The sequence below is a fragment of the Papaver somniferum genome, chromosome 11, assembly GCF_003573695.1.
Source record: "Papaver somniferum cultivar HN1 chromosome 11, ASM357369v1, whole genome shotgun sequence".
Taxonomy (NCBI): Eukaryota; Viridiplantae; Streptophyta; class Magnoliopsida; order Ranunculales; family Papaveraceae; genus Papaver; species Papaver somniferum.
The window spans coordinates 44,364,511-44,387,205 of NC_039368.1; the positions used below are offsets into that span (position 1 = coordinate 44,364,511).

Below are 22,695 nucleotides of genomic sequence, written 5' to 3' on the forward strand. Positions count from 1 at the left end.
AAATTCTTAACAAGGTAGCAATAAATGATTAATTAGAGTTTTTAATCAAGCCTCACATGTTATCACCATCACAAACATAAGACAAAAAAAATTGCATCATAAAAAACAGTCGAACGAGAAATAGATGATGATGTGGCAAAATTTTAGATTATAAAAATGAATAATTATTATAGCATCAACGATCATATATCCTGGAAAAAAAACGAAGAAAATTCAAATTTAAATTACCATAGAAATTTATAAAAATATTTGCAAACAAAAAAATTACAAAATTCAATATGCCCGAAAAAAACGAGTACATCTGATATAGATGGAAAAAATATTTGAAAAAAAAACCTTATAAAAATGTCAAACCCAATTTCCTCATTTACATCAAATTTGAGAATTAAATTTTTGTATCTCCACATAAGAAAAAAAAGAAAAGTAAAAAAGAAATAGTTTTATTCCTTCCACTCAAACATGCTTTTTGGGTGTTTTTACGTTTGGTAAGAAATTTTGAAAATTAAATTAAAAGGAAAAAACCATTTTAGAAAAAAAAAACAAATAAAACCATCACCAGTTCAGGGCAAACCCCCAGATTCGCAAACTCTCTTCATTTTCTTTCTCTCTCTTTCTAGGAGGTCAGTGTTTGTCAATAATTCCGGCAACAATGCCTGCATCGGCATCGTCAAACAACCGACCTCCGGACCTGCTGTGCCGATTGAATTCCGGTGATGAAGATACCAAACTGAAAGCTTTGAGAGAAGTGAAGAATCAGATAATCGGAAACAAAACAAAAAAGCTTTCATACATCAAATTAGGTGCTGTACCTACAGTTGTTGATATATTAGGTACAGCTTCAGATTCTGATACTTGTCTTCTTATTCAATCTGCTGCTGTTGTTGGTAGTTTCTCTTGTGGTGTTGATGTTGGTGTTAAAGCTGTTCTCGATTCCGGTGCTTTTCCTCATCTCTTTCGTATTCTCTCCAATTCAGATGATAAGGTATGTTAATTCTCCAGGTTTAATTTTGTCATAAATTTTGAGTTTAAAGATTAGAAATTATGTGATTTTATATTCACGAGAAATTTTATGTTAAATTTGTTTAGATTGAAAATGTTGATAGAATTAAGATACATCAGATGTTAATGACAGCTTCCAAATCTTGAGCCCTTTCCGCAGCAAATTATTGTGTTTCTGTCTGTTTCTGTTTTTTTCTTTTTTTTCTTTTTTTCCTTTTTGTGTTCGTAGACGTGTGGAGAGAAATTTTGGTGCTGTTAGAGTAGAATCTTGTGAGTTAAAAGTAAATGTTTGCATTAGCTTTTAATGATGGACGAATTTTTGGTTAAAGGTGTTTAAGGTTTCCCCTTTGGTGGGTTTCTAGTTGTTTTGTTGACATTGTGCACTCTATAAATGACACTATGAATTCGTTTTCCAGTTTTATCTCTATAGGTAGAAACAAAGAACTTAACCAGAATATGTTAATCTTGAGTATAGATAAAGTAGTTTTGGATTTGTGTCTAGTTATATTGACATTTTCCGATGTTAAGATATAAAGGTAAGACTCAATTTCCAATTGTAATGCTGTGCATGTTTGAGAACTTTTAGCACTTGAGAACTAAATGGCCCACATAGGCATGAAAAGCCTTATTTAACTAAAATGGTCTAGACTGAGAACTTTCTGAGCATAAATTACTAGGTGTGGAATGCAACCTTACAGATCCGTAGTCCTTCAGATGTTGTACATGTGGAAAAAAGGAGAGGAGAAGTAGTTCGTTTTAGGGGCTACATAGGGTGGCCTTAAACACCTTCTCAATATAAACATGTCGAAGAAATACTACCTTGTCAAAATGCAGAATCTCATTCATCAGCAGGCATCTGACTTGGCGATTGCGGATCCTGACAAAATCCACTGTACACTACATTGCCTTCGAGGTGACTTATGGGGAACATGATTTGATTTTGTTATTGCTCGAACATGTGACTCTAATGCATCTCTTTGAGCATGAATGGGTTCACACTCTGACCCAAGTGGTGCGACTATGCAAATCTTCTTAACCCGAGAATATGGTGGTTGTGTGGTCACATTTAACTTTTCTTGGCTTTCGGTACAAAATGAAATACAGACATTTGCATGAGCTTTTTTTATTAAATAAGCTTATAAGAAGCAATCACTTTTAGTTTTTAAAAATCTGACGTGAATGCTTGAGCTGCAACCACTTTTTCATGGAACACTGTTAACCTTATTGTTCTTATTGATCTATTTGGTCCTTCAGGTTGTGGATGCTGCTGCACGGTCCCTGCGAATGATTTTTCAGTCTAAACTGGCTCCAAAATATTATTTTCTTGAAGAGGAAAAACTGGACTTTCTTCTGTCTCTTTTGAATAGTGAGAATGAAAATGTCACAGGGCTGGGTGCAAGTATCATAAGCCACTCTTGTGAGACAAGTGCAGAGCAGATGGTATTGTCTGAAGCTGGGGTTTTGGAGAGACTCATTACTCTGCTAGAAGGATCTCTAAACCTGAGGGATGTTAGTTTAGAGTCTCTAGCAGCAATTATTAAGAACAACTATGAAATAATTTCTATGTTCGTGAACCTCGATAGTGGGAGAGCTTTGAGTTTGATAAAAGAATTGGTGAAGGATAGGTATCCTCGCACTAGGCTGCTTGCATGCATGGTCTTAATTGCTATAGGTCAGTCATCTCCTTGTTATCTGCGAGACATAGGAATAAGAACCAAATTGATATTGACATTAGTAGAGCTTCTCGAAGAGTCAGATCGAGTGGGAGATGAAGCCCCATTTGCGCTGGCACGATTGATTTCAGACAAGGAGGATCTTCATAAATTAGCACTTGAAGTTGATGTTCTCATTAAGCTTTGCCAGTTCCTGAGTAAAGTTCCACTGCATGCAAAACGTTTGGAGGGAATACTGTTGGCACTGTCGGAACTATGTTCAAAGTTGGAAAACTGCAGGTCTCAGTTCTTGACATTACAGGTTTGTTACCCCAATTAAAGATATAAACCTGTGAATGACAATTAGTAACTAGGAGTGTTAATTGGTACCTGATACCCAGCTATTCATAGACCTTGGGGCCTGAACTTCTATGAAATTGAATGACATGCAGTTTATAGCTTTAATGCTAATTAAGACTTGGAACCGAAGCATAACCTTATCTAGTTGGAATTGGAACCAGTCTTTAAGTTTTTTTTTTCCTTTTCCTGCTTGGATATTATGATTTTCATAGAAATGTTGATCTGAAACTGATTATGTGTGTTCTAAGTCACATTCTATTTGTGAACATGAACTGAAACTTGTAAGAACCAAAACAGCTTCCTTTTAACTGTTTCAGCGCTGGGTAGGAGGTAACTTATCCCTAACCCAAACCTATCGTTGAGACTGTACCAGTAAGGGGACGCGACATAGTTAGTTGGATCTCTTACGGGCTATAATTATGCTGCTACCGCGCTCTTCCTCTGGCTTAACCGACTGTTCGCTTACTTTACGACGTACATCTAATTCCTTATTACATAGAAGAACTGTCTGTCTCTCATTATGGAGCCTTGACTTTTTCGAAGAGGGATCTACTGATCGCTTTTGGTATACAGCGTGATTTTTGTGCATTTGGTTACACAACACAATTCTAATTTGTTCTGTTATAGGTTTTGAACTTGGTGACGGACGCTCTAAAGCATGATTTAGCTGAAGTGCGTACTGCAGCTTGCATTTGCATAAGAAGTGTTACTCGGTCAGTTAAGGTTCGAATAAGCATTTTAAATCTCAAAGTTTGAAGTTTGATTTGGTCTTCAGTGCTGTTTTTAATAGGTCACTATTCAGAATCTGAGTGCAGGTCATTATTTCAATGAAATGACTGTGATTCCCTTGGTTCAGCTTTTACATGATCCATGTACTTCCGTTCAGGTATGTGTGTCATACATATCCATATTCTTTCCTAAAGTTATTTTTTTCTTGTTTCAAATGGTTCATAACATGATTGCCAATAAACAAGCTGTAATTTTGTTATATAGAGCCGTTCGAATTATCTGTTCACTGTGACTCGTACGAATGAAAAGAGTTTCTCTAAAGGTTGAAGCTATTCTTTTTTTTTGGACGTTACTGGCAAGATGCTTAGACGTAGTCGGATAGTAATAGTAATTTGTCTTCTGAGTGTCTAAGATGATACTGAGTGGGGACCTTGCCTATCTGCATGAGCGCAAGTTGAGATATTGTGCTTAGGGATGGTGTCACTTGTTACTAAGATATGGCCAGTATCATGTAACAAACTTGTTAAAACATCATAGCGTAGGCGTAAAACTTCAATATGCTTCTTTAGATATGTGGTATCGAAGAAATGAAATGCTAAAAATGCAGGTGAAATTCTTGAGAATAGGATGATAAGAATGGCGAGATCCCTGGTTTCTGTCCCTTCACGATTATTGCATTCCACTGCTCAGCATTATCAGCAAAAAAGATCATCTCACCAGATTCTTTTGAGTAGTTTTTTAGACCATGATGTCTGTATTTGATTTCAAGGGTCATTGACTTAGTAATCATATATGGTGGATAACCGGGAAACAGCTCCTTATATTTTTAAATGGATTTTTGACTGTTTTCCTAATTTGCAACATATAGAATGTCATGATTAACTTTTTGAGTAAGATCTTCCATCGAATGCCCACATATTTATGTCTGAAAACCGGTAGCAGTTTGCTTCTCATTGATGCTAAATTCTTAATAGCTATTTTTTCCAGGTTGCAGCTCTTGCTGCTATTAGCAACATAGTTGTTGATTTTAAGATCAAGTCAACTTTCATCCAGTGTGGAGGTGTGAAACATCTTGTCCAGTTGTCAAAATCCATGGATGCGGTTCTTAGGTTAAATGCTGTTTTGGCATTGAGGAATTTAATGTTTCTTCTGGACAAAAATGGCAAAGAATGTACCCTTCTGGAGCTGACCATATCCACACTGGCAAGCCTGATCTGTGGTAATTATCATGCTTAAATATCTTTTATGGTCTAAATCTTATTAGGGAAATTAACGTGACAGGTCTGAGATGGGGAAGCATCTCTCATTTCCATTCCCGTCCACCAATTTATCCTTGTCTCCACCCAATATCATTCCCCATTTTATAAGGAACTGGTTCAGTTTGGGGATTTCTCGACTGGTACAGGTTTCCCCTCGAATCCCCATCACGCTTTTTGGATATGTTCTGGAAGAACTACAAGCATCATTCTTCTTTTACACATTAACATTCGACTATTTAGTGGCAAAATTAATTTTAGCCTCTTCTTATAAATGAGAATGGCATACCTAATTTTCTTTAATTATAATAATATCCTGTCGTTGACCGTTTTATGTAAGTATGACATGAGTAATTACAGTACTTCTTAGTTCCTCAAAATAGCAAAGAGTAAAGCAACAAGTGGGCATTGGGGCAAGTTTATTAAAATGTATGCATAAGTAGTGTGCACAATTTCTTGTTTCCTCTTCATATACGAAATATATAACCTCATGCGACCCGTCCCCATTTTGGGAGGTAATGTGCATAATTATATATAGTTACTATACGGATTTTTCACATGAGACAGGGAGTGTATATGAAGAGGGGACCCCATGTCAGCTCCTATAGGGGTGGGTCCCCTCAGGGACTCAAGTATTGGCCGTTTTCACCCCCTAAGCCTATATGCTCTGACAATCATTGAACTAATTACAAGTTGTTATTGTTGCAGACTCAGAGCCTGCTATTCAAGAGCAAGCTTTGGCCCTTGTTCGCAATCTGGTCGATGGCTGTGTTGACTCAATTGAGCATGTGTTTTCTGAAGATGGTTTAATCATAAATTCTGTTGGAAGACAAGTTTGGACTGCTTTGAAACCAGAAGTCTGCGTCCAGGTTAGAACTTTTTTCAAACGGAAAGGATAGTTAGGCTCCAACTGCTACCACCCAGCAAACCACAAGAGATCCGTACCATGGAGTGTGGACGTCTGTGTTGTATAGGATCTCAGTTGCTGCTGGTTTGTTGGGCAGGCTATTTTGACAACTCTTCTCGAAATCTGATTATTTTTCTTTTTGCTTGGTTGTTTATTCATTAATTATTTTTACTATGATGGTGTATTTGGAGTTAGTTGTTCTACCGAGATATGAAATGAATGTCAGCAATGGAGTCATAATGGGAACCAGTTGCTTTGCTTCTGACCATCTGCGAATCCTGCTTTTTTCCCCAGGGAATGTATGTTCTCAGCAATGTCGCTGCTGGAAATGAGTTGCACAAAGAAGCAGTAATGCACCATCTTCTTCAACCTGAAGCAAGTGAATCTACCCAATCTGTTATAATTAAGTTTTTGCAGGGCAGTGATAGCCAGCTGCGCACTGCCTCTGTCTGGGGTGTTGTAAACCTTACTTATCCTGGCAGTCCCGGTGCTTCTGATCGTTATGCAAGACTACGTGATGCTGGCATAATTTCTCAGATTAAGAGTATGGTTAATGATCCCTGCTTGGATGCCAAGGTGGTTTGAACTTTGCCTTCGACTTTGTTTCTCATCATATCTCTATATACTTTTTTTTTGGCGCTCATACATCATATGTTTGTGTTGTAGTTTCGAGTAAGGACAGTTCTAGAACAGTGTATGACTTTCCCCAGCGGCTCAGCGTGACAGGAAAAAGGCTGCTTTTATTTTTTGGACAGAAGCGGCAGAGACATTTTTCAAATGGAGTTGGTTCTTTGCTTCACTGTAACCTTTTTTAAGAATAGCACCAAGTACTTCATTGGCCCTAAAAGAAAACGGTGTGTATCTATACTTATTTCGTTAGTGATGGGATCAAATGACCCACGGGTGTGGGGCCTAGATGGGTATGAACTGCAGACTTCTTGTGAGGGTAATGCCCTCAAAGCTGGCTTTATAACAGCCAACTATAGGCATATTTTGTTACTGTTTTGAAAGCGGAAGGATTCAAGCTGAACATGAGATTTCCAAGGGGATTTCTTCAGAGGACTTGGCATACATCTGCAGGACCCACAAAGGTAACTCAGAGATGGGTCATTTTTATCCCGTTCTCGTTTTGTTGTAAGAAACAAAGTTAAAAGGAAGTGCTTACTGCTTAGGATCTTGGTAATTTAAGTTTTTAACTTTTCAGTATGCAGGTAAGAAAGCTGTTTGGTTTCTCACTGAAGGGCTTTATGTTGTTCTTTTTGGGTGCAATATAGTTATCCCTGATATAGTGATATATGAATCAGTTTGGTAAATCTATGTAAGGATGTTATAGTGTTGTATCAATTTTTTGTTGTAAATGACTAAATGTAATACAAACCCATGCTTTCTCAATATCTTGATACTAATACATTGGTTTGTACTTAATAGAGACGTCCCCGATCCTTCATTTGTAAATTCTGATTTCAACCCTGGTGTTTGGCCTTCTGTTTAGAACTGAAGTATCACTGGTGAAAGTCATGCTTTTTCTCGTGGACCAGAAGCCTGTTGTCCTGATGGCTCTATTTTTATTTATGTATCAAATGACGCACATGGTCAACGTTTTCATGTGAAAATGAAATTAGGATTGGTTTGTGGGAGATGATTCATACAGATTCTTCTACAAAAATATCATGTGATCCTAAAGCTTACAGGAGAACATCGGTAGTGTTTTTCTTTTGTTCATTTTTCTCAATGAACTGAGAAATGAACTTCGTATGGTTGCCAAATTTCAAGTGGATAAGAAGTAAGTTTATGTGTCTACGTGACATTTCGTTCTGATTGATTATATTTGAGAACGCAATGCCAGTAGGTAATTCCAGGATAAAATTTTGAAGGGACGATTTTGCTTTCCTACCCTGTCCATTTGAGAACGCAATGCCAGTAGGTAATTCCAGGATAAAATTTTGAAGGGACGATTTTGCTTTCCTACCCTGTCCCTCCGCGCTAAGAAGGGTAGACACGTTACTGACTTCTGAATTCCCATGTCGATTCAAAGAGTTGATGTTTAACTAGAATTCTTGTGTTATTGGAAGGTTACGGCTCTAAAATTACTTTGTGGTCCTAGTTGTTTTATGTGGTCAGTCCAACGATCATTCATGCTGCCACAAATCACGACCAAGACAAAGAAGAGTAGACATGGGAATCGAGAAAACAAAACATAAGCTGGTGTGACTTCTGATCAAAGTAAGGGCAGAAGCTTGACTATTTGAGAGGAGGAGATAATAGTCGGCAAAAGGAAGCAGTTGGAATGAGACTGCCATTGACCAAGTCGGATTAATGCTTCAAGTTGAATCTTAACACATAGGGCAATCTGAATGAAAATCGGTTTCCTCAATAGAGACTAATGAATACTTCCTTTTGAGAAATATGTATATACATGTACAGGGAACGGCACCATTCCTGTTTACGATATCTGAAACTAATATGACTACAAACTTCGCCGAGCCTAGACAGGTTGAGCTGGATACAAAGAGGAATATTTTGGTCACTACAGAGGTACTAATAAAAAATAAGAAACTAATGAAATCCTGATGATATTCAGCTTAAATCCTTCTATCCAATTTTTTCAGTGTTTGTGTCGTCAGACGGCCATATCACAGTCTCCATAAGACGTTCACGCATCAACTCCAAATTCTCCTGGGAGATTTCTTCATACATTGCAGCATGATCACATTTCTGGTCCATGAAAATTTAAAACAAGCAATGAAAATAATAAATAACTCAAGTTTCAGAACCCTTTTCAAGTGTGAAGAATTTCTAGGCAAATGAAAAATTATAACTTTTTACCATATACACATACCTTAATCCATTTTCCATACAGGTGAAGTCGTGTAACCATCACTCTTTCAGCTAGCTCTATATTCTCCTGCAAGAAAGAATAACAAAGCTAAGGTTTTAAACAGATTTCTGTTGTCATCTTTAGCTGAAGTGTACTACTAAATCTTCTTCTCTTTGTGTGCAAAGAGTTACTTGAGAATGTTAACTATTTATTTTCTGAAAAGAGTTACTTGAGAACGTTCTCGAAGTTCATGAAAAAGTAAATCATTGCGTTTAGTTACCTTGACAAGGATACGAAGGAAACGTTTCCCGTCTCCAGGTTTGTTGTCAACTACAAAACTGTTGAAACGGTGATTGTTAAAATGATGAAATCATGGTAATGTATTAACAGTTAATCGGAGGTTGAAACATTCTTTCAGACGGTAAATTGCTTTAAGCAGAAGAAGAAAGATTAAAACTCACTCGTAAAACCACCGGTAATTAGTTGGATTCATCTCATAAAGCTGATTAAGAACAGTTCTTACAGCTTTGTATGTGAAATAATTGAGTACTTGCTGCAATGTAATGAAAGTCTTGGTTAGTGGAATCGACAGAGCATTATGAAATGTACTGTATGTCCAACAAAATCATTATAATCTAGTGAAAAACCGTACAAAAGTGAAAACCCATACATGAATAATCTTACAAATAAAGACCTACAACCCCAAGACAAACCAGATCTAAAGCACAATTCAGAACCATGAAACTATTTTCATGTCTACAGAGCAGTGATAAATAGTGAAGCAAGTTCTAATAAACAAAATTAAAAAAAGAAGAGAAGAGAATTTTACCCTTTTGACATCTTCAAAGCTTTCTTCATATTGTCCACCCAAGTTATTAGAAATAACAAGACCACGAGAGATTTTCTTATGTTTCCTAGTGTGCTGATTCACAAATCCTGAAACTAGTTTAGCAGAAAGACGCCATTCATGCCAAGCATCAACAAAGGAACTGCTCAATTCCAAGTGCCCTGATGATGATGATGAACTTCTTTTCTTGTAAAAACCCAATTCTGCACTGCTCTTCATATTAATCGCAGAGGAAGAAAGAGTATCCAAACACAAACATGGACGAGTTTTTGTGTCTACAACTACACCCATTACTGATAAAGCTCCCACCATCCTCCTCCTCAAATCCTCAAACAAAACCCAAGAAACCCTTCAAAAATAGACCTAGATTTCTTAGTTTAAAAATCTCAAAAGAAAATCTGGGTAACTCTGAGATATTTGAACAAAACTTTGCAGCTTCTTTCTTTTGATTTTTTTATTTTCGTCCGAGAGATTTTCTTGTTCAAGTCTTAATATAATTCTCACCCAACAAAATTTCTGAGGTCCAAATTTGTTGGAGGAAAAGAAAATGAGAAAAAGAAATTGAATTCTGAGGAGTGTAAATTTGGTCCTCTAATCTACCTGCCAAATAAGCAACCCAGCAGACACATCAGTGTTAAGTGTCGCAGCTTCGTTCACAAGTGAAGTGGTGGGCTGCCTTGAAGTGCACGTCCCCACAGCTTCTACTTCTTTTTTTTTTACTGAAACATTCAACTACCACGTCGCCTTATTATTTACAGGCAAAATTCTCGCTTGGATCACTAGACACGGAAAATATCTCAATTTAAACATTTACACTATGGTACACTATTCAACCTAAGCTGACAAGGTTGAATAATCTGGCCGACTAACAACCTCCCTAACCGGAAAATTAATGACTTCTGGCTCAATAAACAACTTAACCTGAGTTTCTGTTCTCTTAAACCCCACTTCCAGGAAAGAACATCACATCATTTCCTAAGACCCGCACTTAATTATCAATGATTACAAGTACTTCTGGTGGTTTTTAATCACTTAATTAAACCATTGGTTATTAGCCGGTAGCGAGATGACTTGACTACTTGCAAACTGATACGGGACGGCTTCTTATGCCTATTTCTATGCATGATGCCAAAAAAATACTTACCAGATGGCATGGCAAATCAGCTACGCCATATCTAAAAACAGTTGAGGAAAGTGTCTCTAATGAGCGATATTGACTACAGCGTCAGCGATAAAGACTCTATTGTCGGATATTTAAACAGTATCGCTCGATGGGATGTCCAGCGCCAACGACTAGTTTTTTCGAAAAATGGATCATTTGTCCAAATATTTTTAAAACATGGTTTTAATGGACGAGTAAAAATTATTACGGGTGAAATGGACAAAAAAAATATAGCAAGGATGAAACTAGATTCATCCTGGCTTAAACTTAAAAAATAGCGAGGATGAAACTGAATGCATCCTGATGTAAATTAAAAATAAGAAAAAATATTTGAAAATAGGTAGGATGAAACTGTTTACATCCTGGCTATTTTAACATTTTGTCCATTTAAACAGTATTAAAACCTAGATGTCTTTTTCACCCAGAAATTGTTGATTTTGGTCTTTTTAACCAATTTTGTGTAGTTTTTTGTAGCCCATAAATAGGTAATTTTCAAACTAAAAATTTACACCAAAATTTTACTAATTTTTTTCTTTATTTCTCTCTTTCTCAATCTCTAAAATTTTCTCAAATTTCTTAAATGGAAGGATTTCGAACCCAACTTGATTCGACAACCCAGTTTGATTTTTCTAGAATAGTACTTGAAGGTGTTGTTAAGAAGATATGTGATAGTTATAAAGAAATAGGTAAAAACCAAAGAACTCTTCAAGTTTTGGATATTAACCAGCTCAAACCTGCACCTAAGAAAAAGGCAAAGAAAGAGTTCAAGGCAAGGAAAGTCAAGGCAAGGCAAAGCAAATTTGAAAGCAAAGAAGAATACTGGTCCCAAAGACAAAGGACATTCCGTTTATGAGCGCATTGATTGGAAGTTATGAGAAATGAAGAAGGAAAACAAGATGCAGAAGATTGCCCGAGATTTTTATTTTTAAATTATTATTATCTAGTTCTACATCTTGTAAAATGACTATTAATAACTAAATTGGAAGTTTATATCAAAACATCGTACTTGTTATTGAATTTAAAAATTTGATTTGTACTGTTAAAAGTTAAGCTTGTTAAATGAATACAGGAAATATTGTTGAAAATTAAGCTTATATTATTCATTCTGGCTCAAAATTTTAGTGAGACTTACATTTTGATTTTAATTAATGAAGTATGAAAAATATTAAAACTTACATTTAAGCTTAAGTTAACAATTAAGAGTGTTTGAAATATTCCAGTCGCTGTAACATTTTAAGAGACTCTGTTTCATCATGAAAGAGAGTGAGTCATACAAATCCCTTTAACCCCATAATGCATCTGCCAAAATCGCTTTTATTGGTCAAAACCACTAAATCTCATAGAAAACCACTATTAATCCTCTCAATCTTTTTTTATTAGATCTATCATTTCTCTTGATTTCTCATCTTTTTTCTACTCTCTTCCAATCGTCTCCCTGCTTTAGTTCTTCTTTCTCCTAGTTTTGTGTATTTGTAAGGTTTATCATCTTTATCTCAGTGAAAAGTCTCTGTTTTTTTAATCTCTTGATTAATCATCTTTTTATCAGTGAAAGCCCTTTAATTTCTCATGGGTGAAGAGTTGATGTGCCAGTTGCTTAATTAACTGGAGCAAAATCTTATTTCTCGAGAACCCTTTGTCAATCATCTTTTTAAGATCAACGCTCTTTGTGAACATGCAGAAGGATTTGTGGCCTCAAGTAAACTGATTCACGAATTAGATAAACTTGTTGATGAAAGTCTTGTTTCTCTTTCTACTTGTGTTGTTGAAGACTCAGGATAGTTGTAATACTTTTCCGGTGACTGAAATCAATCAATCTACATCAGATGTACTCGATCAATCTTAATTGTGACGATGAGAAGAATCAAGTCAAGTATCGGGATGGAAAGGTGAAGGATTGGGTCAAGTCAATAGTCGGAAGCATAAACATTCTCCAGTACGCTCTTCTTGAAATCTACCTATTTGTCCAAGCTTTTTTCCTCTTCTTTTTCATGGAGGTAGAGTTGTTTTGTCAAATGCTGAATCGCCTGGATTTAGATGCTAATCGTCAAAACCCATATGTTGTTTCTCCTTTTGGAATTAACTTCTTGAGTAGTGTGTTTGAAGGCCTTAGTATCACCAACTATGATCTCAATACCGTTATTCAGTATCATATCAGTTTGCCGACCGGAGTTACTGAAGATCTAGAGAATTATAATTGTTTTTCGGCAACCGGCATCAATAACTCTGGTGACCTAATCCAAAGCGAAGACAGTGACGAGTCATCCTTAGTCAACATACGAACTGGTCAAAGTCAATACTTAGGTCAAGACAAAGGTAGGTCTGGTCAAAGTCTTGAGGTGGGTCAAGTCAATTTCTGGAATGGTCAAGTCAATGGCAAGGCCAAGTCAATTGAGGGGAGTGCTAATGATTTCTCAGGTGTCTTATCTCAAAATTACTGGTATTTCTTCACTGCATGCTCTCATGAAATATGTTTTCCTTCTTACATGAATCTGGTACTGTTTTGTCCTCATATAAGTTTAAGACAAGTTCAACCTGATTATTATCTCTTCGAGGTTGATGAAAATGATCAGAATGGTGCTTTTGATATGATAACTTCCCTAGCGACTAGTTATTTAGTACGCCCTTTTGGGGATGATTTGATTACTGACTTGTTTGGATGGAATTATTACTGTATCCATCTAAACCTTGAGAATAGTTTCGTCTTTAAGGGTGATTACAAAAACTACCAACATCTCGTTGTGGAGAAAACTGAGCTGAAAGTCCACCTGTTCCCTCGAGAATGGTGTCATCGAAGTAGTTTGGATTTTAAACAGACCGATGCTAGCTACTGTTATACTTTGTATGGTGATGGTTGTTACTGTAGAGGTAAAAATCTGAAGGTTGTTTGTGGTATTAAGGCTATATGTGGAGATTATAAGCATCTTATGTTTTATCTTCTTATCATCACAAGACAAATTTATCTGGATTTTTACCTTTTTGATCTTGCTGGCAAGGTTTGCAAGTCTCAGTTGACTTTATTTCTCTGGAGGGTGCCCAATCACTTGACACGTTTTTGTGGCGTTGATATAATCAGTGAGCAGCACCGGATGAGAAGTCTCGATTCTGGTAACAACCAGAAAGATGGTTAACACCCTGTGTTTTTAACATGGCGCATGCTAAAAGATGCGCCATGGCCCGATATGAAGCTTCATTCAAAGCTTCTTTGCATAGAAAGATGTGTTTGGACAAGGGCCAATATTTGGTGCCAACATGGTTTTTAAAAGCGTACGCTCCACGCTTCGGAGCATACGCTTCGCCTCAGATTTCCCCAAACTGCTTCGAGTCGGACCTGTGGAGAGGAATGCCCAAGAATCGTGACTTTGACCTTTCCTGGAGCGTTGACTAGGGAAACCATGTGAAATTTCAGAGTTTAAGTTAAGAAAAATATAAAGGCGGTTGGTGAGGATCGAACCTAAGATCCCCCACTTCCTAGGTGACACCATCTACCACTGTAACAACTTGTGTTTTGTGCTTATAATCAACATATTTTTTATTTGTAAGGATACTCATACATCAAATATCGAATCGCAGTAGTATTTATAGGCGTACATATTAAAATATAGCGCTTCAATAATCTAACATGAAGCGCCGCTTCACGCTTCAACATACGATTCGCTTCTTAAAAATGAAAAACGCTTCACGCTCCGCTTCACGCTTTAAAAACCTTGAGTGCAAAGTAAGGCACATCGCGTAGGCATATTGGCAAAAGTCCAATCTTGCATCATCTTGACGCATCAGGGCAGTTGGGTAGGTGGCCTTGAACTTGAAGCGTAATCATTACGCATTATGAAGACTATTGGCTTAAATCCAATATCGCACAATCATTGTGCATCAGGATAGAGCGGGCCGTCCTAGAGAATATTGCATAATGATTATGAAATACACCAAAGAGAATGTCGCGCAATCATTGTGCAATAACGGGAACCAGTGTTGCACAATCATTGTGTAATAGGCAGAGTGTGCCAGAAAGGGATGGCCGGACGAATATGCGCAATCATTGCGAATGAACAGTAAAGCAAGCATGTCATTTTGGTCCCTAAAACATACTTGTAGAAATTCCATTAAGACATATATAGGGAGGAGTACTTGGTTGAAGGTGCATATGCAGACCATGCACCATGTAAGCTTCATAGCTTAGCCGGAAGAGTATAAATGATGCCTAAGGCTCATTTATAGTTGCGTAGCCTAGAGAATAGGGCATTTTGTGCTTAGGTATCACTATGCCACACCGCGGACCCGATTATGCATAATCATAGTGCATCTTGACGGAATGGCCTACGGACCAGGCCATTACCATTTTTGCTAGGCTACGGCCTTGCAAACGAGTTGGTTAAGCTTCTGTCCCTTCGAGGATGAACTACGGTCTGTGCTTGATCCCTTTAGAGTAGGGAAGGGTACGTAGGCAGCCGCAATGAGTTGTAGCACTGCCGGTCCAGCACGTTGGCCCCTTATATAATCTAAGCTTGGTAGCTCGATGCAAGAGATGATTGCGGACAAGCTTGTTGAGGCTTAGTTGCATGCCAGCAAGTGGATGCTCATACTTCCTATCAAGATACGAAGAGTTGGTACGCGAGGTAAGGTAGGAAATGGCAATGGCTTGGTGCGGCCTATGCCAAAGTCCAAGGCTTATGCCTGGTGCAAGACTCGGTGGTATAACAGTTGGTCAGCTAAATAGAAAATTCAGTAATGAATTCCCTACGTTGAGGGAATAGCTAGTTATGCATGCAAAATACATTAGTGTTGGCCTTATGGCCTTACACCCTTTTGCGAACAAGGGTACGTCTGGAATGGTGTGGAAGCTTAGTTAGTTGCATCATGCTCCACGAGCATGCTTGCAAGGGAAAATGGACGTGCATTTGCCTAGCTTTAAAGGCCCGGATCATAGCTTCATCATGGCGCACCGAGGGAGTTACGGCATGCGGGGCAACGCGCCAAAGGAGTAATTTTCCGGTCTGTCACAGATGGTCCTCCTAACATTTGCTATAGTAGAATTTCCTAATAACGATAGTAATATTTTATTGTTGGTCAAGTACTCTAATCCTTATTTCTTCAGGCAAGTTGGTGATGAGGTTATTAGATTTAAAACTCATCTCTGGTTTCATTTGGGTTTATATTGGCTTATGCATAATTTCTTCTGGCCTGTTGTGTTCAGAGTTTTCTTTTCGAATCATTATATTCCTTTGATTGCTTGGGAAGAGTTGATGGTCTTCAATTTACTCTTATGTTGGCAATATCTCGCTGTCATACCTTTACACCAGTTATCACCTATGGGTCTTGGGTTGTTAGTATATATGTTCGGTATAGGTGTAAGATGAATCCTGTCTTTGACCATAAGAGTTTTCGGTGGAAGTTTCAGCAGTTTGGGCCTTTTTCTCGACAGGTTTTCGAGGTATTTTTCACTATGTTCTTTTTTTCCAATCAGTCTTTTGACACTCTTCTGTTTGGAGGGAACTGGTCTTGGTTCACGTTCGTCAGTCATACTGCTCCTTGGAGGAGTGATGCACCTTTTTATGTCATGTGTGGCTCATTTATGAGAATTAAACGTAATCATACCCACGTCTTGAAAGAGGTTCCAATATTGGTTTACTGTAATCAAGGTCATAGTGACGCTGATGATAAGTTGGAGGAATTGAAGATTTCTTTTATAGAACTGGACCAAGTGAAGATGTATACTTCTCTAGTTGGATGCAACAACTCTTGTCTCGACACATATCTGTGTTTCCCTTTATTTCATTTTCCTTACTGTTGTATTAGATTACTTCTCTTGTCTTATGTTATCCACTGTAATGGTTCAGCCTTCAGTTTAGTGTCTACTAACTGTGATGGCTAAATTTGTAACCGTTTGTTTATAATAAAAAAAAAGTTGACAATTGAGAAGTTAAAACATAAAAATTGGATTATATCTGGATAACACTCTTAAGATCTCAAAACAACTTCCATATAGGGAGTCTTTTCCACTGATGCAGCGCTGCTCTTCACGACACCTTTGTTCAAGGTCCATCATGGTTCCACCACTCCTCATATTTCGACCCGCTTGCATTAGTAAAGAAACATACAAGTTAACTTTCTTATTGATTGAACTGAAGCGATTACTCAACCTGTGTGCATCGCGATTGTTGAGGTTCATTGTTTCTTTTTGAAGTTTCACAAATATGTTTTCCCAAAATAGTTGGGCTTGGAGTGCACCACCAATGATCAGACCTTCCATAAAAAACAACAACATAATTCCTGCAAATAAATTCATCTTCCGCGATAGTAAATTTTGGACGTTGCCTTCTTATTTGATTTTGTACATTAACAACTATTTAATTTTCTGCGGCATGTTGGTCTTATATGAACTCAACCATATTCATATTTTGAAAAGTTAGAAGAGTTATGAAAAGTATGGAAGATATGTGAGTTAAAGAACTTTTAGGGGGATTAAAAATTCTGGTGTGGGTTGAAATGGAGTTGAAGTTGAGTATTTATAGGGGGAATTGCTGATAGTTGGATGATTAATAACTGAGCGGTGATCATAGCAACGAGTTATATGAAGACTAACGCTGGCGCTCTACTGACCAGCGAGCAATTGGAAGATCATCGGGTGATGGAGTCTCTATCCACTTAGCCACTTATTTTTGCCACTTTGTCATACCCATAGTGGGTGCAAAAGTGGAAAACCACTTCATATGCCATATTCATAGGAATAAGCCTTATATCCAGGTACATGACAACCTACTAGGATACAATTGTTACATTGGAAGTACAGATTGGTACCATAGACATTTTAAATTTGTAATCTAAAGTATTAGTTTGCCCAACAAACTCACTCTTTCACTTTTTTGAAAAAACAAGTTTAATATTTTTATTTTTTTCTAAAATGGATAGATATAATCGAATTGGAAAGAAGTATCACGCCACCGTTAAGCTAATAACAATCATCTTGGGATACTTCGATTTCAAGTTTCACTTTGAGGTATTTCAAAATATGAAACCAAGTGAGAAAATTTCATAAACTTTGTGCATTTGAGTTCACGAACCTAATTGGTGAGTTGGCAGACCTACTCAAACGACGGAAATTCCTGAACTCAAAAGTTTACTCGAGTTTGTGAACATTATGGAAATATGAAGTTCATAAACTCCAATTTAACATAAGTTTGCGAACGCAAACTTTCGGGTTCACGAAGCTAGTTGAAGGTTTTTTGGACTATGCCTAATCTCTATAAAGGTTTTGAAGATAACAAGACTAGGTTATAGGAGATCAATTATCTAGAAGATTATTCCTTATCCAATCGTTTGGGAGTTTAGGAAGGAGACAAATGCAAGGATACATGGAGGAAGACATAAGACTAAGGATGAGTTGATTGTATCGGTAGGTTTTCTTTGGGTTTCCTCTAAAGAGATTTTCAAATACTTTCATTTATCATGTATTGTTTCAATAAGATACAATTGTTTTATTGTTAGTTTTTCCTTCCTTGATGGGGATCTGATTCCCACTTTTGTATATATCTTGTGAATATATATATTTTTTCTTTTTTCCAATATGTCCTTTTTTTTCAAAAAAAAACAACAACTACATAGCCATGTTCATCATTATAAATAGAGGACTCCTTGCAAATTAGAATATCAATCCTAGCACTTTTGTGTCCTAGACTAGAGTCGTTATCTAAAGACCTATGTTTCCTCGTGAAATTGTATTAGGTTAAACTTTTAAGGTATTTACTAAGGGATTCATGAATCCCCATAAGACTATATTTTACCAAATAGTTCTTGATATCCGGATCTTGTTCTTATTGATTATTGTAGTTCATGAACAATAGGTCAGGAACAACTTAGATTGAAATCATAAGATACTCTTCATACCAAACTTTGTGATTCCACGAGATAGATATGTAATAAACTCTTCCCTAATTTATTTAAGTCGTTCTTGTGAGGTAGAATCGATTAGACATATATATAACCTTTTGAAGAGAGTAAGTTATCCTAATTGTTGAGGTTTTCTTGATATCTTCTTTACCTTGAAGATCCCTCATAAACAAACAAATTTCTATTACTTTGATTGAAGCATATCTTAAGGGAAATCATAAGCTATCGGTTAGAGTCAGATTAGTTAAAAAGTTTTCACTTAGGATGAAGCAACATTTAGGGTTGTAAAGGACGTTAATTAGGGGAATTAAGTGTGTAGGGTCTTACGAGATTTAAGAGATATAAGGAGCACGACTGAAGCTGAATTGCTCGTAGGGTCTATTAAGTCTCAATTACATTCCAATTCGAAGTCTGATAGTAGGCTAGTGTCTGTAGCGGTTTAATACAATGCATCGTTCAACACTGGACTAGGTCCGTGGGGTTTTCTGCACATTGAAGTCTTCCTAGTTAACATAATTTCTGGTGCCTTGTGTTGTTTGTTTTCCGCATTATATTTTTTATCCTTATCATAGAAATAAGAGATTTTTATAAAGTTCCACACTTCTAATTTCACATTTAATAAAGTGGCACCATTTTTTTTCTTCAGAATTAATTAAATACCCTAAGGTTGACCTTTTTCATCATGTTTTCTTTTCTTTCCAAAAATTGGCTAGCGGCATTTAGTGCCGAGGTGGCAGTCCTTCTTCCCAAGTAAAATAAAATTAGAACCCTAATCATATTGATAAACCCAGTTATACCGTTCTAAAAGACTAGGTAATTACCTAGTTAAATCGTAACTACCCAAGTATTTGATACAAAAATGCATCGGTTTCCTTGTAAATCTCCCAATGCAATTTCCCGATGTTCCCTTCAAAATAATAATAATGTAATTTCCCAATAATCGATCAAAATACTAATCAAATTATCAACCGAACATCACTTAAATCATCAAATTAGATGTCAATTCCAACTGCAATCAGTGAAAATCAATTGGTTGGATTCAAACAACAACATGATTTATGCACAAAATTAAGTATCAAAGCTGCAAAAACTGAAAATACGAAGACCCCGCAAATCATGTTCTTCCCTAAATTGACAAAGCCTACTTTCAAAATAACACTAAAATGTCAAAAACAAACAAGCCAACTCGATAAAAAGATCGATAAAACTTAGAATATCCATCACTCAAAAGTATAGAATACCACTCATTGTTTCTATATAAATTCTGAAAATCGGATGCTCTTGAATCTCCTTTACTACTAAAACACAATATGTTAGAGCACTGCTCGGTCGAACTCGCAAGAGTTGCTATCTCAAGCTTGTTTGTCAAGTTTAGTTGATCAAAACTATATACTTGATTTTTAGTCTTCTTATAGTTGTGTATCAGATTAGGATAGAAGTGTGTAGTTGAGCTTTAGACTTCACGGTGTTCACAGATTGAATAAGAAGATCTACTGAAGTGCGTGGAGGAACTTCATCAACAAAAGGTATGTGGACACTAAAACTTATCTATCACTCAGCAGTCTATTCTATTATATCATCTAAAGAGACTAAGTCGTATAGCTATATAGACTTTTAGATTATGCACAATTGAAATTTCGATCCGAGTTTATCTCATTTATATATTTCTCGAAATACATGTCGGAAGCTTTTATCTTTAGCTTAAACTTCATCATATACTTGACGAGTTTAGTTGTAGACAATTTATTTGTAGGAAACTAAATATTAAGTCAAGATGATCATGTGAAAATTACCTTGAACATCTTACATGATTTTTGTGAGACAATCATTTGATGTTAACTTGGGAAGTTTTGTATTGATCGTTAATCACTTGAAAATTACTTGAAGCTAGTGGTATATGTAAGATTACGATTGTTGTCTTCTAAGGATGTTTCAATGATTAAATGAGGGTTTTAGAACAACTACCAATGCCTGGATATACAGTATGTATACATTGTATGTACACTGTGAAGTTCTAGTTTAGGACCAGAACTCTTGTTTGCGAACTATGTTTGCGAACGGATTTACCTGTGAAAAGGTCCGGAGATGTTGTTCGTGTACTCTATTTGCGAACAGCTAGATAAGGATAAGTCCGGAGCTGTTGTTTGTGTACTCTGTTTGCGAACGGCTAGACAAGGCAAAGTCCGGAACTGTGGTTCGCGCACTCTGATTGCGAACGACATGACTAGGCCAAAGTCCAGAACTGTGGTTCACGTACTCTGTTAGTGAACACAGTGGTAATGTTCTAAAATCGGTAAGTATGACTTTTCATACACATGAACTCAGGTTCATTTGCGAACAAAATTCCCCGGAATTTTAATGAAATAAGGTATGCGAACTTGTTTTGCAAACCGTGGCATTATGTTCATGAATTGGTTCTTGTATAAGTACTTTGCACAATTACAAAGCAAACTGATTATGTTTCAAATGGTTCATATATATTTCTATGAGATGATGAATATTTGAACAGCTCTATTGAAACACAATTAGATTCATTTAATTATCTGTCATGATTGATTGATCATCATATTTGACCTAGAAGTGTTAGATGAATGTGGCTTAACTATGAGTGTTCATGTGGATAACTTAGGCTAATTGTTATTAGCCAAAAGGTTATACACATTTAGGTACGGTTCATCCATATCCAAATATAGGTATATTTCATTTGTGTGTATCAAGCTAATACCATCTAACAGTGGAGATTGATTGCTTAGTTTCTAAGCAGACTTAGCTTGAATCTTAAATCAGGAGTTCATCTAACGGTAAATATCAAATTTTTTGTTACTAAGTTATCTTAGATTTGATTGAAAGCAAGCCTGTTTTGAAAGACTATATAAGGGAAAATTCTAGCATCTGGGAAACCTAATCCCGACACGCTCATGTGTCCTAGTTGCAAACTAGAGTTGATTCTCCATTAACCTAGGTTTTTCAAAACCATTATTAGCTTAACGACTTGAAAACTTCATTTGGGATTCGTGAAGCCAAATCCAACTATTTTCTATGTAGTTGTGTATTATGATCTTACCTTTTTTTATCGTATTGGGTTTTATTTTCTCTAAGATTTGCTCGAGATTTATCTCTGATAGGTAAGATATAAAAAGTAATCACAACAGTTCTTCGTCTCAGACTCTTGTGATTTCGCAATAACTTCTTCTGTTAATCAATTAGGTTATTGTAAGGTGACTAATATTTCTAGGCTGTTCTTCGGGAGTATAAGACCGGATTATTAGTTGAGTTTCCTGTTCACCTTGATTTATCTGAAGAGGAAGAAAAACCAGAATATACATATGTGTGGGAGACAGATTTGTTTATAAGTCTTCGACTTTGGGTCGTAACAACTCTTAGTTCTGGGTGAGATCAGCTAAGGGAATCAAGTGCGCAGAGTCCTGCTGGGATTTAAGAGGCGTTGTACATTAATCGGTGTGAGACTTGGTTAGAGATTTCCAGTCCGAGGTTAACTTGTAGTAATCTAGAGTCTGTAGCGGCTTAATACAGTGTGTTGTTCAAATCTGGACTAGGTCCCGGGATTTTTCTGCATTTGCGGTTTCCTTATTAACAAAATTTCTGATGTTCGTGTTATTTCTTTTCCTCATTATATTTGTTTATATAATTGAAATATCACAGGTTGTGCGTAGTTCAATCACAGTTGATAAATCCTACCTTGGTTGTTGGATAGAACTTGATTGACACTCAGATATTGGTCTTTGGTACCATCCGAGTTATTCTCATATCAATCAGTCTGACGTATTTCTATCTAGTTGATTTACTGATTGTATTGAGAAAGAGATAAAACTCTTTGATATATTTCTTGATTGAGTCTCGCTTTTATGTTGGTGCTCTCGGAATTATATTGGAGTTTAGTCCATACAGATTTCCGAACGAAATATTGGGTGTGGCTGTTATACCCCCGCGTTACCACAATCAATCATCTAATATGCTTTACAATCTCTATTTTTACTGATAAAACATATTTTCAGATCTCTTATTAGAAATTACAAGTAACACCATATTTGATTTAACGATTTCCTAGATTGGAAGAGTA

General features: G+C 36.6%; 2 protein-coding genes across 4 annotated transcripts; one reads left to right on the forward strand and one right to left on the reverse strand.

The window, feature by feature from the left end:
- The first annotated feature begins 511 nt into the window (after positions 1–511).
- LOC113321985 (armadillo repeat-containing protein 8-like) lies at positions 512–7,330 on the forward strand. Of its 3 annotated transcripts, none has more exons than XR_003346927.1 (9): positions 512–982; positions 2,254–2,973; positions 3,639–3,734; positions 3,814–3,897; positions 4,728–4,959; positions 5,705–5,865; positions 6,198–6,479; positions 6,570–6,994; positions 7,108–7,330. XR_003346927.1 is itself a non-coding variant. In XM_026569979.1 (8 exons), exons 1-8 carry the CDS (start codon positions 650–652, stop codon positions 6,624–6,626), a joined length of 1,965 nt encoding a protein of 654 aa, XP_026425764.1. In that variant the 5' UTR covers positions 512–649; the 3' UTR covers positions 6,627–7,328. The 3 variants fall into 3 exon arrangements, 1 of the variants encoding a protein (XP_026425764.1); XR_003346928.1 differs by having other exon boundaries at positions 7,115–7,323; XM_026569979.1 differs by having other exon boundaries at positions 6,570–7,328.
- Positions 7,331–8,254: 924 nt separating this feature from the next.
- Positions 8,255–10,050, reverse strand: LOC113320174 (chaperonin-like RbcX protein 2, chloroplastic). Its single transcript, XM_026568113.1, has 5 exons — positions 9,551–10,050; positions 9,183–9,274; positions 9,002–9,059; positions 8,743–8,808; positions 8,255–8,618 (listed from the first exon to the last, which is right to left on the reverse strand). The coding sequence occupies exons 1-5, from the start codon at positions 9,878–9,880 to the stop codon at positions 8,496–8,498; spliced, it is 669 nt and encodes a 222-aa protein (XP_026423898.1). The 5' UTR covers positions 9,881–10,050; the 3' UTR covers positions 8,255–8,495.
- Positions 10,051–22,695: the final 12,645 nt, after the last annotated feature.